Raw genomic sequence first — 13,677 nt, 5'->3', positions numbered from 1 at the left:
CCCTTTGACCACTTCTTGATAAACAATGTATGTGCGTTCGGGGTGAAACTCAAAGAGACGGACTAAAGAATTTTTTCTCCTTTTTGTTGTTTTACTCATCAGGTGTATAATGGGTTATACATAGCTAGGGGTTGAGGCTAAAGAAGACCCAACATACCAAAAGCAACCCCCCCCAAAAAAAAAAGATGCATTGGGGGACTAGGGCTACCCTGAGAGCCTCCAGTGATGGAAAATGGAGCATCCACCGTCAATCATTGTAGTGGTGGATGAAGTTTACAATCTTGGATTTCCTCCGTGGAGCGTCTCCGCCTCCCAGGGAGATGCGTCTGTGGTAGGAGATTATGTTGCCCTGCTTTTTGCTCTGGTAAATGAATTGTGCGTAGGTGATGACAAAGAACAGCCAGAAGCAGTGCAGGGAGGCCCGAGCCACCAAGCCGAACCAGCGCATGGCTCTGATGAGGGCTATGCTGAACTCATCCGTGAAGATCTGGACCGCCAGGTTGGTGAGCTCGTAGGTGATTATCCAGCCCGTGTAGCTCATGAGGCCCTCGTAGATCTTGGCGTACACCGAGTACAGGAGGAAGCAGCTGGCCACCATGGTGACGAACGACGTGAAGGTGACGATTCTGAAGCTCCAGCAGATGAAGAAGCGGCTCAGCACGTTGATGTCCTGCATCTGGACCTTTTCCATGCAGTTGCCGTCGCCAAGGTGCTTCTTTTCGAAGATGATGTGCATGTGGGCGGCCATGATAGAAAACACCCCTGACAGCACAGTGCCTATCTTGGCCGTCAGTCCGCACCAGGTCTGATGCTTCATGCCGGTGTCCCCTGTGGAAGCAAGCAAACCCCACAGCGATTCAGTTCCTGTCCACACAGGAAGTACCAGGCTCTCTCTCTCCTTCTCCATCCCCCTTGGATACAGAGAGGAGAAAGGAAATGGGAAATAATGGCTTTGACTGACAGGAGATGTTGAACTTGACTGCAGGTGAGGGCGGGGAGGAGGGCTGGATGGCTCCTGTAGGTCGAGGGCTTGCTGCGGATCTGACTTCAGGGCCCATTAAAAACCTGTCCTGGCCTGTCTCTGTAAATCTGGGTCTTTGGGTAAGGGGGAAGGATGGAGATGAACAGACCCTGGAGGTTACTGGCCCGGGCAGAACAGAGAGCTGTGGATTCATTTGAAATGGAGAGAATCCATTTCAAAGGGATAGAACAGATAGCCACAGAGGGAGACGCCTGACATTCTCCGCAGGCTGAAGGGGGCTCCCCAGACTGTTCCAGAAGAGCCAGATAAGCAGGATGGACGCGTCTCATCTTTCCTGGCCTGGATTCCGAAGTCCACAGTGACCACTGCAGCGCTCTACTCCACAGAAGCCCCACACGGGGGCCGGGGGAGGAAAACTCCATTCTCCTGTGTGGGGAGGCATCTGTCTGTGTGCAGGGAATTCTCAGCTGAGTGCTCATGATCCAAACCCAAGTTTGCCAAATTGCCCAAAGAAACAAAAGCCATCACTGCAAGGAAATGTCCACAATGAACTGATACGCCCTGGCTTTCTCTAACTTCCTCCTTGCTGAGACTAAGGGCTCTGTCTGTGTGAGTTCCACGTCAAAGTCTTCATTGTCCATCTCTCCCTGAGAACATGACGTGAATGACTGATGGCACTTGCCCATGCACGAGCGCACACACACACAGACACCGACACATTCTGCAGGAGAGTGAAGTTCTCACACAGCCCACACTGAAGCACACACAGGACTATTAGAAAATGCACTTTGACATGAACGGTTAGGAACCAGACCACAGAAGCCAACAGAAATCCACCAGGAGATCTGGGGACCAGGCTCGGCTGAGGCGGCGCTTGCCTCACACACGTGAAACCCCAGGTTCCATCCCTGCCACTGTGTGAAGCCGTGGTGGTGCACACTTGTAAACCCACCGCCTCGGAGGGCGGAGGCAGGGGGATCAGGAGTTCGGGGTCACCTTTGGCTGCGTGGTGAGTTTTCAAGGGCAGTTTGGGTTACAGGAAAACCTGTCTCAGAGAGAGAGAGAGAGAGAGAGAGAAGAAGAAGCAGCTTCAATAAAGAATGGGCTGCGGGTGAGCCTTGGTGGGTTAGGGGGCCTGAGTGTGATCTCTGGACTACACAGAAAGGTGGGAGGAGGGAACTGGCCCACAGAGCTGTCCTTGACCTTCTTCACACAAATGCCATGGCCCGTGTGCCCCCGCCCCCATTATACACACAGAGTAACAACTAATAAAAACACTAAGGAAGGAATAAACTGCCACACGGGCACACAATGAGAAGTTTAAATGGTTGCCATAGAGAATCCCGTCTCCACGGCAACACACTCAGTACGGTGGACTCTTAGTCTGAACCCACAGGTGGAAGGGAAGAACGGGCCGGAGGAAACTGCCCTGTCAGTTTCCACAAGGCTGCCATGGCCGGCACACACGTTTGACACAGAGCGAAGGAGAATGATAAATACATTTTTACAAAAGGACATTGATGTAAAACCTGGAGAAACCTCTTTTAGGTGTAAGGGAGCAAACGTGTTTGGAAGACCTGGGAAGGTTCCGTGCTCCGGGAGCGCTGGCCTGGCCAGCGCCCTTCTGTCTTTATGCCAAGGGGCGACTCCCGTTTACTCTGCCTGTTAGCTACTGTTTGTTAAGCTCTGTGCCTAGTGATGCCAGTCGGTGCCCTCTTCCCTGCCATTTCCCCCTTTGCTGAGAAAGTCTGCTTGTGTCCGGGATGGCAAGATGCCCAGATCCAGGCAAGGTACTTGCCTTCTCAGACACTGCCTTGAAGCAACGGTACCCGTGGTCACGGCTCTAGGAGAGGAGACGCACGTGGAAATCCGCTGGGCGCTCTGCCAAGCTGCTTTCTTCCTGATAGTGGAAGAGGATGTGGGCAGTACAATCCTTACATCGTATTTTCTTTTTTTCTCCTTTTTTCAAGATTTAATTTGTGTGTGTGTGTGTGTGTGTGTGTGTGTGTACGCATGCATGTGCAGAGTCCAGAAGAGGGCAGCAGATCTCTACACAGACCATGCAGACTTTGAACTCACAGAGCTCCACCTGCCTCTACTTGTGTGCCACCACCACCCGGTTTAAAACCTTATTTTTGAAGATAGGCTCTCCCACTGGAAATCGCCAAGTAGGCTAGGCCAGCCAGCCCAGTGAGACCTAGGGATCTACCCGTCTCCATGCTTGGATTTCAGGCATGTCTGCTTTATTAAAAAAATTCGGGCTTCTGGAGATTAAACTCAGGTCGTCATGCTTACAAAGGTGTGGTGGTTTGACTGACAGACTCATCTATGAATGCTTGGGCCACAGTTGGTGGAATTGTTTAGGAAGGATTAGGAGGGTGTGGCCTCGATGGGGGGAGGTGTGTCATTGGGGATGGGCTTTGGGGTCTCAAAAGCCCATGCCAGCACTCGCTCATTCTCTCTCTTTCCGTCTCCCCCTCCCTCTGGCTGCTGCTTGTGGATGAGGTGTGAGCTCTCTGATTGCTCCAGCGCCATGGCTGCCTGCCTGCCTGCCGCCATGCTTCCTGGCTTGATGGTTATCGACTCATCCTCTGAAACTCTAAGCCCCCAGGCTGAATGCTTTCATTCCTAAGTTGTCTTAGTCACGGTGTCTTTTCACAGCAACAGAACAGTAACTAAGACACAAGGCAAGCAGTGGTTTATTGACTGCGTTATCTCCCTCAAGCCTTAAAACATATATTTTTTCTGTTACTGTGTTGCTTGAGGCAGGGTCTCACTATGCAGCCCTGGATGGTTTGGGCCTCCCAGAGATCCTCCTGCCTCTGCCTGGAGACCTGGGCTAAAGACAGGTACAAGCATGCCAGGTGGTGGTGGCGCACACCTTTGATCCCAGCTCTTGGGAGGCAGGGCAGGAGGATCTCTGAGTTTGAGGCCAGCCTGCTCTACATAGTGAGTTCTAGGACAGCCAAGGCTACACAGAGAAACCCTGTCTCAAGAAGAAAAAGACATGTGCAGCCATACTAGGCTCAAAACACTTTTCAACTAGTTCCTGCCCACACACCCCAGTATTATCTTACGGAGTTTCGTTGGCGCTTTGGCTTTGGCATGCATACTTCTTGCTCACTGTCCTCCTTCACTCCTGACCTCCGTCCTACCCGCCTTTGGGTTCCCTTCTCCCTGTAACAGCCTTTCTGCTTTACTGTGACGTATATTGCCCTCTTTCATTCCTTTCCCACCTCCCTTAAGACCCCATTTCCCCCTCATAGTCCATTTTCTAGTTTTGTGATCTGCTTGTCTTTCTCCATCTCTGTCTCTCTCTCTCTCTCTGTCTCTCTCTCTCTCTCTCTCTCTCTCACACACACACACACACACACACACACACACAGAATTAAAATCCAGGATCCTCATGCAAGAGAAAACACACCCCTTTTTTTTTTTTTGAGCCAGGTTTATTTTACTTCATATAATAATTTCCAGTTTCGTCCATTTCTCTGCAAATGTCGTGATGTCCTATCATTTCACTACTGAATAAATTTCACGGTCTGTATGTACCACATCTTCTTGATCCATCCATCAGCTGATGGACATCCAGGCTGGCCCCACTCTTATGTATCTCGGGTTTCTTGACAGGAGGCCAGGAGTGTCTTAGCTGTCTGCTCTGCCTCAGGATCCTTCCTGAGGTCACGGAGCAGCTGCAGGTTGAAAGCTGTCCTTGGGAGTGGCTTCTCACTCACCTGGTTCTTAGGAATTCAGCTCTCTTCTGGCTGCCTGAATCTCCCTGTGCCGTGGATGCAGGCTTTCCTCAACAGTAATTGTTGGTGCCAGCAGAGAACTAGCAGTGTTTTTTTTTTTTTTTCTTTTTTGTTGGAATTATGTTCTTGTGGAAAGTATACAATTTACCCTTGTTCATTCAAATGCTGATTTCTCTACCCCACTCTTTGGTTTCAATCCGGACATTGCATTGTGATATTTATTCTACGCATCACCTGTCTCAAGTTTGTGTAAACATGCCACCATTTGTTCTCTGTATTGTCAATTAAACATCAGTCAATGCTGAGCAAAGGAGAGAATAGGGTAGGATATCCTGGCCCAGAGTAGGGAAGAGAGAAGGGAGTGGCAAGGAGTCATTGGCAGGACAGAAATTGAAACCATGAGGTGAGATGAACTGGATCTAAGATATGACTAAATGCAAGTATAATGTAGGAAATATGAATGGGAGGAAGCTATGCGGGCTTGGAGGTTTAGGATGGAGTAACTATTGCCCAGCATTGTGCTCTAGGTTAATTAAATAAATCCCAGTCTCTGTGTGGTGATTAGGGTACACAGCTCGTTTAGGAATAACCACTGCTTAACTAAAAGATAAATCAATAATAAATATTAATAAACAACACTTTTTCTTTCTTTCTTTTGGTTTTTCAAAGTCAGGGTTTCTCTGTCTAATAGCCCTGGCTGTCCTGGACTCACTTTCTAGACCAGGATGGTCTCAAACTCACAGAGATCCACCTGCCTCTGTCTCCCGAGTGCTGGGGTTAAAGGCGTGAACAGCACTGCCCAGCCTCTTTCTTTCCTTTCTCTTTTTCTGAAAGTTCTATGTGTATGAGTGTTTGCCTGCATGCATGTATGTGCTACAGGTGCCTGCAGTGCCCACGGGAGCCAGGAGAGGGCGTCGGTGTGTGTGTGTGTGTGTGTGTGTGTGTGTGTGTGTGTGTGTGTGCACGCGCGCGCGTGTGTGTGTGTGTGTGTGTTCGCGCACATGCGTGTGTACTCTATAGGGGACACAACCTGCCACCTCTCCATTTTCCCTGCAAGAGAGAAATCTCAGCTGTGGGGAAGCCAGGTCTTCCTTCTCCCTTCGCTCCTCCAGGCAATGCTCTCGCTCATCCGGGCATCTAAATCCCCCCTTCAAGAGACCAGGTCTGCTTAAAGTCCGTCCTCTCCGGCACAGGAGAACCTGCCTTCCGTGCTTGGAGCAGGGCAACCAGTCCCCATTGGGAATGCACGAACACAGACAGTAACGGCACCGCTCCGCTGTGTACTGGTCCTCACCAGCCTCCATCCATCAACCCCGACCTGGCTCTACACGCTCCTTCCTACCTGTGGAATCTCTCCTTTCTCAGATGTCCTTTCCCCGCTTGGCTCTCCCCTCCGGGTCCTTCGGACCTCCGACACCCTGTCAGCGATCCGGGGTTAGCCTCCTTCCTGCGGTCACCGGCTGACTGCCAACTTGCCCCTCGCCAGCCGGCCAATCAGGAGTGCCCCGGAAGCTCTCTTCTGTGTTCATGTCTTCCACCGGAAGTTAAACCTGTACCACAGCCTGAGGTACACAGGCACCCCAGCCTCAGGGTCACCCAAACTGCCACAGACAAACGTTTATGCCAGGACTAAGAACCGAGGCGCTTTAATTCCACCAGCAAGGAGCCCTCTGTACCATTTAAGACCCATTTTTCTTCAATGTGGAAATCTACAATGGCAGGCAGGACCTTCGCAAACTTAGTGACTGCTCCTTCCACAGACATAGTATTTACTTATTTAAACAGCCAGCCAGAATAAAGTTTACATTTCCAGGTCTCATTTGCAACTGATGGTTATGCTACCAAAGTTCTTTGTTTGTTTGTTTTGGGCAGTGATGTGTGTGTGTGTGTGTGTGTGTGTGTGTGTGTGTGTGTGTGTAGGGTTGCTGTCTAGGCTGGCCTGGAACTCAGATTTTCACATGTCTCTGCCTCCCTAAAGGCAGGCTCCACCACTGCCCAGCTTAGAAATTTGTAACCCAGCTGCAACCAAAGTTTTTTAAATGATATTCATTTTGTGTGCATGTGAGTGTTATGTGTGTGGGTGTGGGCAGGTGTGTTGGTGGAGGTCAGAGGACAGCTTTTGGGAGGAGGCTCTCAAACTTAGAGGAGGCAATCAAACTTAGATCTTCAGCCACCTTGCTTGGTTTTTGATATTGCCTGGGCTTGCCACGAATCTGTTATGACTTTGAACTCCCCATCCTTTTGCCTCCTCCCGCAGTGCCGGGGTCACAGGCATGAGTCACTGTGCCTGCCTTGATGCTATCAATTTGTAAGAAAGAACTGAAAAAGGGCGAAAGCAAGGCAACCATCAGATTCCTAACACCACTGGGGGAGGTAGAGGCAGGCAGATCTCTGCGAGTTCAAGGCCAGCCTGGTCTACAAAGAGAGTCCAGGACAGCCAGGGCTACATAGAGAAGCCCTGTCACAAAACCAAACCAAACCAAACCAAACCAAACCAAACCAAACCAAACCAAACAAACAAACAAACAAAATAAGAGACTTCTGGCATCATCCTTCAACATAGCCCCCTGTTTCTATAGATAGAACAACAGAGAAAAGGGATGGAGACCCCTGAGAGTTTCACAGAGCAGACATCCACTATCTTTTCAGTCCCCCCACCCCAAAAAAGAGGATTAAATGACGTTTCCCGTCATGTTCACATCATGCTGTCTGTAGCCGCCCTCATAGCAGAAAGGATAAAACTGCCTCCAGCCCTCTGCCTGTGAGCCTTCTGAAGTCTACCATAACTGGGACAGGATAGACGGCGCTGTGGTTAAGAGGGCTCCCAGTTCTTGCAGTGACCCCCAGCTCCGGCTCAGGTCTCAGAATTCATGAAGGCAGCTCACAGCCGCTGTAACTCCGGCCCTGGGAGAGCCAACGTGCACACATGTGCACGTATTCACACACATACACGCATAGTTATAAATAAGATAAATCTGGCCACTCCAGGAAGGAAAGCAGGTAGGCCAACTATAGTTCTTCACCTCTCCCTCCTCTCTTCCAAACCTAACCCCCCATCCAGTCCTCAGCACCTGCTATGGCCTCTCCTCACTCTCTTCCTGCAGCCCCAGGGGACTAAGCAGATCCTGGTGGAGCACCCTGCTTTCCTCCACCCTGTGGACCCCATCAGCACCCCCACCAGCCCATCCCCGCTCCTAAGTGTCAGCCACCACACTCTGCAAAGAACCAGAGAGGGCAGCAGACACCAAGCAACGAACAGTAGCCCAACAAAGACAAGACCGGCTCTCAGCACCAGAATTACAGTCTACCCAAAGCCAGATGTCAGCACGAAAACACAAGAACAGTCAGGTCAGTTCTCCACCAGAGCCCAGCAGCCCTACCACAGCAGGACCTGAATGATGCTGACATCTGAAGCAGGAGAAAAAGACCTTAAAATAGCCTTTATGAACACGATAGAGATGCTTAATGAGGAAATGAATAAATTGCTTAAAGAAATCTATGAAAACACAAACAGTGGAAGGAAATGAATAAAATAGTTCAAGAGCTGAAAGTAAAAATAAAATCAATAAAGAAAAGCCAAAACTGAGGGAAACCTGGAAATGAGAAATTTAGAAATTCAAACAGGAACCTCAGGCAAGCCTCACCAACAGAATATACGAGATGGAAGAGGGACTTACAGGCATCGAGGACATGACAGAAGAAATGGATACATCAGTCAAGGAAAATGTTAAATCTTAGAAAAAGAAAATCCAGCCATAAAACATCCAGGAAACCGGGGACACTATGAAACAACTAAATCCAAGAATATAACAGAGAAAGGAGAAGGAACCCGGGACAAAGGCACAGAAAATATTTCAGCCGGTCACAGCAACACACACCTGTCATCACAGCACTCAGGGAGGCAAAGGCGGGCAGGTCTTTGTGAGTTCGAGGCCAGCCTGGTCTACAAAGGGAGTCCAGGACAGCTAAGGCTACACAGAGAAACCCTGTCTGGAAAAAAAAAAAAAAACAGAACAAAACAAACAAAAAAAGAAAGAAAGAAAAGAGAGAGATAGGAAAGGACACTACATTCTCATCAAAGAAAAAAACCCACCAAGAAGACATTGCAATTCTCAATATCTATGCACCAAACACGAAGGCACCCAAGTTCATAAAAGAGACATCACGACAGCATGAATCACATATTGACTCTTGCACCCCGACAGTGGGATACCTCAGTAACCCATTCCTGCCAATAGACAGGTCATCCAGACAAAACAAACAAACAAACAAACAGAGAAGTGCCGGAGTTAAGTGACATTATAAACCAAATAGATATAACACATACCTACAGAACATTTCTGCCAAATGCAAAAGAATATTCCTCCTTCTCAGCTACTCATGATGCTTTCTCCAAAACTGGCCACATACTCAGACACAAAGCAAATCTCAGCAGATACAAAAAAATTGAAATAACACCCTGCACCCTACCTGAGCACCCTGTGTTAAAGCTGGATATCAGCATCAATAAAAACAACAGAACGCTTACAAACTCATGAAGACTGAGCAACCCGCTGCTGAATGAAAAACGGATCAAGATAGAAATTAAAGACTTTCTGGAAGTGAATGAAAATGAATACACAGCATACCCAAACTTGTGGGACATGATGAAGGTTGTTCTAGACGGCGACTTCACAGCACTAAGCGCCTACATAAATAAATGGGAGAGCTCTCACATCAGTAACTTAACAGCACACTTGAAGGCTCCAGAATGAAAAGAAATCACACCCCAAAGGACTAGGTGGCAAGAAAAAAAATCAAACTCAAGGCTGATATTAATAAAATAGAAACAAAGAAAACAATACAGAGAATCAATGAAACAAAGAGTTGGTTCTTTGAGAGAATCAGTAAGATTGACAAACTCTTATCCAAATTAACTAGAAGGTGGAGAGGAATATACAAATTAACAAAATTAGAAATGAGAAGAGGGACATAATGATTACCAAGGACATCTAGAGAATCATAAGGACATATTTTTAAAACCTGTACTCCACCAAATTGGAGAATCTAAAAGAAATGGATATTTTTCTTAATAGAAACCACTTACCAAAGTTAAACCAATATCAGATAAGCAATTCAAGAGAACTATAACCCCTAGTGAGATACAGTGAAATAGAAAGAGTCATTAAAAGTCTCCCTGCCCAAAACAAAAACAAAAAACACAGCAACCAGGACTAGATGGTTTTAGCACAGAATTCTACCAGACTTTCAAAGAAGAGTTAATGCTCACATTCCCCAAACTGCCCCACAAAACAGGAACAGAAGGAACACTGCCCAATTCGTTATGAGTTATACAGTTAATCTGGTGTCCGAACCACATAAAGACCCAACACATAAAGAGAATTACAGACCATTTCCCCCTATGACTATAGATGCAAAAATTCTCAATAAAACAGTTGCAAAGAGAATCCAAGAACACATCAAAAAGATCATCCACCATGATCAAGTAGGCTTCACTCCAGAGACACAGGGAAGGTTTTAGATAGATAAATCGGTAAATATGATCATCCACCATGATCAAGTAGGCTTCACCCCAGAGACACAGGGATGGTTTAAGATAGATAAATTGGTAAATGTAATCCATCGTATAAGCCAAATAAAAAAAAAAAAAAAAAAAAAGCAAAACCCCACACGATCATCTCATTAGATGCAGAAAAAGCCTATGACAAAAACCCAACACCCCTTTATGACAAAAGTCCTGAAGAGATTAGGGACACAAGGGACACACCTGAACAATAAAGGCAGTTGACAGCAAGCCTACAGCCAACATCAACTTAAATGGAGAAAAATTCAAACCCCACTAAAGTCAGTAACAAGACAAGATTTCCTACTCTCTCCATACCCATTCACTATAGTACTGGGAGTCTCGGATCGGAAGGAGATGAAGGGGAAGTATATTAGAAAGGAAGAAGTCAAAATACATTCATCCGTGGATGATATGATAATATACATAAGTGACTGTGAATTCCACAGAGCTTTTATCTACAGTGTTTATCCTGCAGCTGATAAACACTTTCCGTAAGGTGGCTGGGTACAAAATTAACACACAAAAAAATTAGTAGCCTTCCTACACCCAACGGATTGAGAAAGAAATCAGGGAAACAACACCTTTCACGATAGCCTCAAATAGCATAAAATATCGTGGGCTAACCCTAACCAAGCAAGTGAAAGACTTGAATGAGAAAAACTTTATGAGCTTGAAGAAAGAAATTGAAGAGTATATCAGAGGTTAGAGAGTAAAAATGGCCATCCTACCCAAAGCAATCTACAGACTCAGTGCAACCCCCATCAAAATTTCAACACAGTTCTTCACAGAGCTTGAAAGGACAATTTCCAGCTTTGGTTGGAGACCCTCCCCTCCCCCCAACACACACCCCTGGACTGACAATAGTGTCCTGCCTGCAATGGGGGCACAAAGCTTGTGGGGGTAACCCCAATATCTCTGTGAAATAGAACTCATACTCAGCACTCAATAACTCATAATAATACTCAATAACTCTTTGAAATGGAACTCACACTCAGCACCGCTTGGTGACCAAGAACATGGGGCTAGATAGCCTAGGGACCTAGGGCAAAAGCAAATACTGCTGGTCTGAAGAGAAAGTGGCAGTGAAAGGACTCCCAGTGGCATTCTGCTATACTCATAGGATGATACCGGGCTTGGCCATCAGAGAAGCTTCCTCCTGAAGCAGATGGAAACAAACACAGAGACCCCCACAGCTACATATTTTTCGGGAAGTGAAGAGAGCTTGGAACACTCAGCCCCAAACTGGCTGTCTGCATCAGATCCACCCCCTCGGGGCTCAGGGAACCCTGCAGAAGAGCCAGAGGGATGGAGGATAGTAAAACAAGAGCTCTCTGAATCAGCATGGTCAAAGCTCACAGGGGCTCACAGAGACTGAGGCAGCAGGCACAGGGCCTGCCCGGGTCTGCAGCAGGTCTTTGCTTCCCCGTGAGTGTTTTTGTGGGATCCCTGAGTGTGTGAAAGAGGGGGTGTGTTTCTTGTGCCTTCTCTTGGGCGCTTTTCCTTCTGTTTTGTCCAATTCCAATGCCTTAGTTTTTGTTTTTTATCTTACTATATCTTATTTTATTATTTTCCCTTAGAAGCCTGTTTGTTTTATAAAGAGATGGAAAGGGAGTGGATCCAGATGGGAGGCGAAGTGGGGAGGAACGGGGGGGCGGGGAATGGAGAGGGAAAACCACAATCAAGACATATGATGAGAAAAAAACGTCGTTTTAATAAAAGGGAACATATGATGTTAGCAGTTTGCCTTTTTAGAAAGGCAAAATAAATAAATAAAATAACATAAATCTATATACTAAAAAAAAAAAGAGGTCTCGCACAGTGTCATATGATCAAGAGCAAACCTCGGCAGTTATTACGATGATGGTGTCTTTAGTTCATCTGTCTGTGAAATTCTGCTTATCTTGAGGCTGGCCGGGCTGGGCAGATCTCAGCTGGACGCACTAGAGTGTGTGAGGGGGGTGGATTGTGAGCTGGCCAGGGAGCTCTGCTGATTTCCGTTGAGCTCATTCATCCATCTGAAGCTCAACCTGTCTGTTGGCTGACCTAGCATGGCCTCGTCTGGGCTTGGCCCGGTTCCACATCCTCTTTATCGCAGTAGCAAGGCTAGCCTGGGCAGGCTCTCATGGCCCTGGGTGAGAGCAAGCCCAATTACACAAGCGCCTTTTTAATGTAACGCTTGTGTAACCTTCACAAAAATTCCCGTGGACGACAGCAAGTAATGGTGAGCCTGGGTCTGCATAGGAGGAACTGAGGCCAGCCATTCATGCTTGCACACAGGCAACCAAGGTGCCGGCCAGTGGCCAGCCATGGACCTGGGCCACCCAGGACACGGCTAAGCTGATGAGGAGCGTGTGGCTCAGCGGTTACACCGGAGTCATTTGGCAGCAGATCCTGGGGACTGTCCCACCCTCCCCTCCCTCCCTGGAACAGCCTTTCTTTCTTTCTTTCTTTCTTTCTTTCTTTCTTTCTTTCTTTCTTCCTTTTTTTCCTTCTTTCCTTCTTTCTTTCATCTGTTTTGCATACTCCTGCCTCAAAATCTAGAGCAGGAACATCTTAACAGCACCTAGACACTCGCCCCTGACTTAGTTCCCAAGGGAGAACGACAAGGGAGCCGCTGGAGCCGGGCGTGGACCCCATCTGTGGGCGCTAGCCCAGGACACGCCTGCGGGCAGCTTCAGTCTCTTGCACTGGGGAGCAATGAGCAGCTTCCATGTACAGCTACAGTAGCAGGGGTAGGCCATGTGGCCCTCAGTGTCAGAGCCTGGGAAATTCTCTATGTGTGGGAAAAGGGCTTGTCACTGAAAAACCAAAACAGAACAATCTTAAGGGAAGAAGGAAGAAGAGGAGGAGGATGAATGGGGGAGAGGAAAGGGGACCGGACGGGAGACCCTCTAGCTGCTTAGCTTTTCATTTCCTCATTCCCTCATTTAAATTTTTTTTTATTTAAAAGATTAAGAAATGCCTTAAAAGTCTAAGATTTAAAAACTGTATATTATTTATTTGTGTGTGTGTGTCTGTGTGTGTGTGTGTGTGTGTGTGTGTGTGTGTGTGTGTGTAGGGAGTATGTGAGCCAGTGGTGGTCAGAGGACAGTGGAACACCTGCCGTGTGCGGTCCTGGGGATCTGATTCTGGCCATGAGGCTTCGCAACAAACTAATCACTGGCCCAGACTAATCTTTACGTTTCTCTCGGGTCACTGATAGCATTGCTGCTTTTCCCAAGAATCCCAATTGGTTCTGAGCACCCACATCAGGTAGCTCAAGGTTGCTTGTAAATCCAGCTCTAAGGATCTGGTGTCCTCCTCTGGGCTCTGTGGGCACCTGTGTGCGAGCACACACACACACACACACACACACACACACACACACACACACACAC

General features: G+C 47.6%; 1 protein-coding gene across 1 annotated transcript; it reads right to left on the bottom strand.

Annotated features, from left to right (window-relative positions):
• Window positions 1-247: 247 nt before the first annotated feature.
• On the bottom strand, window positions 248-817 carry Tmem217 (transmembrane protein 217). Its single transcript, XM_055607276.1, has one exon. The coding sequence runs from the start codon at window positions 815-817 to the stop codon at window positions 248-250; it is 570 nt and encodes a 189-aa protein (XP_055463251.1).
• Window positions 818-13,677: the final 12,860 nt, after the last annotated feature.

The sequence above is a fragment of the Psammomys obesus genome, unplaced genomic scaffold, assembly GCF_907164565.1.
Source record: "Psammomys obesus unplaced genomic scaffold, mPsaObe1.curated_primary_1811, whole genome shotgun sequence".
NCBI lineage: Eukaryota > Metazoa > Chordata > Mammalia > Rodentia > Muridae > Psammomys > Psammomys obesus.
This window is presented reverse-complemented; position numbering and strand designations above follow the sequence as displayed.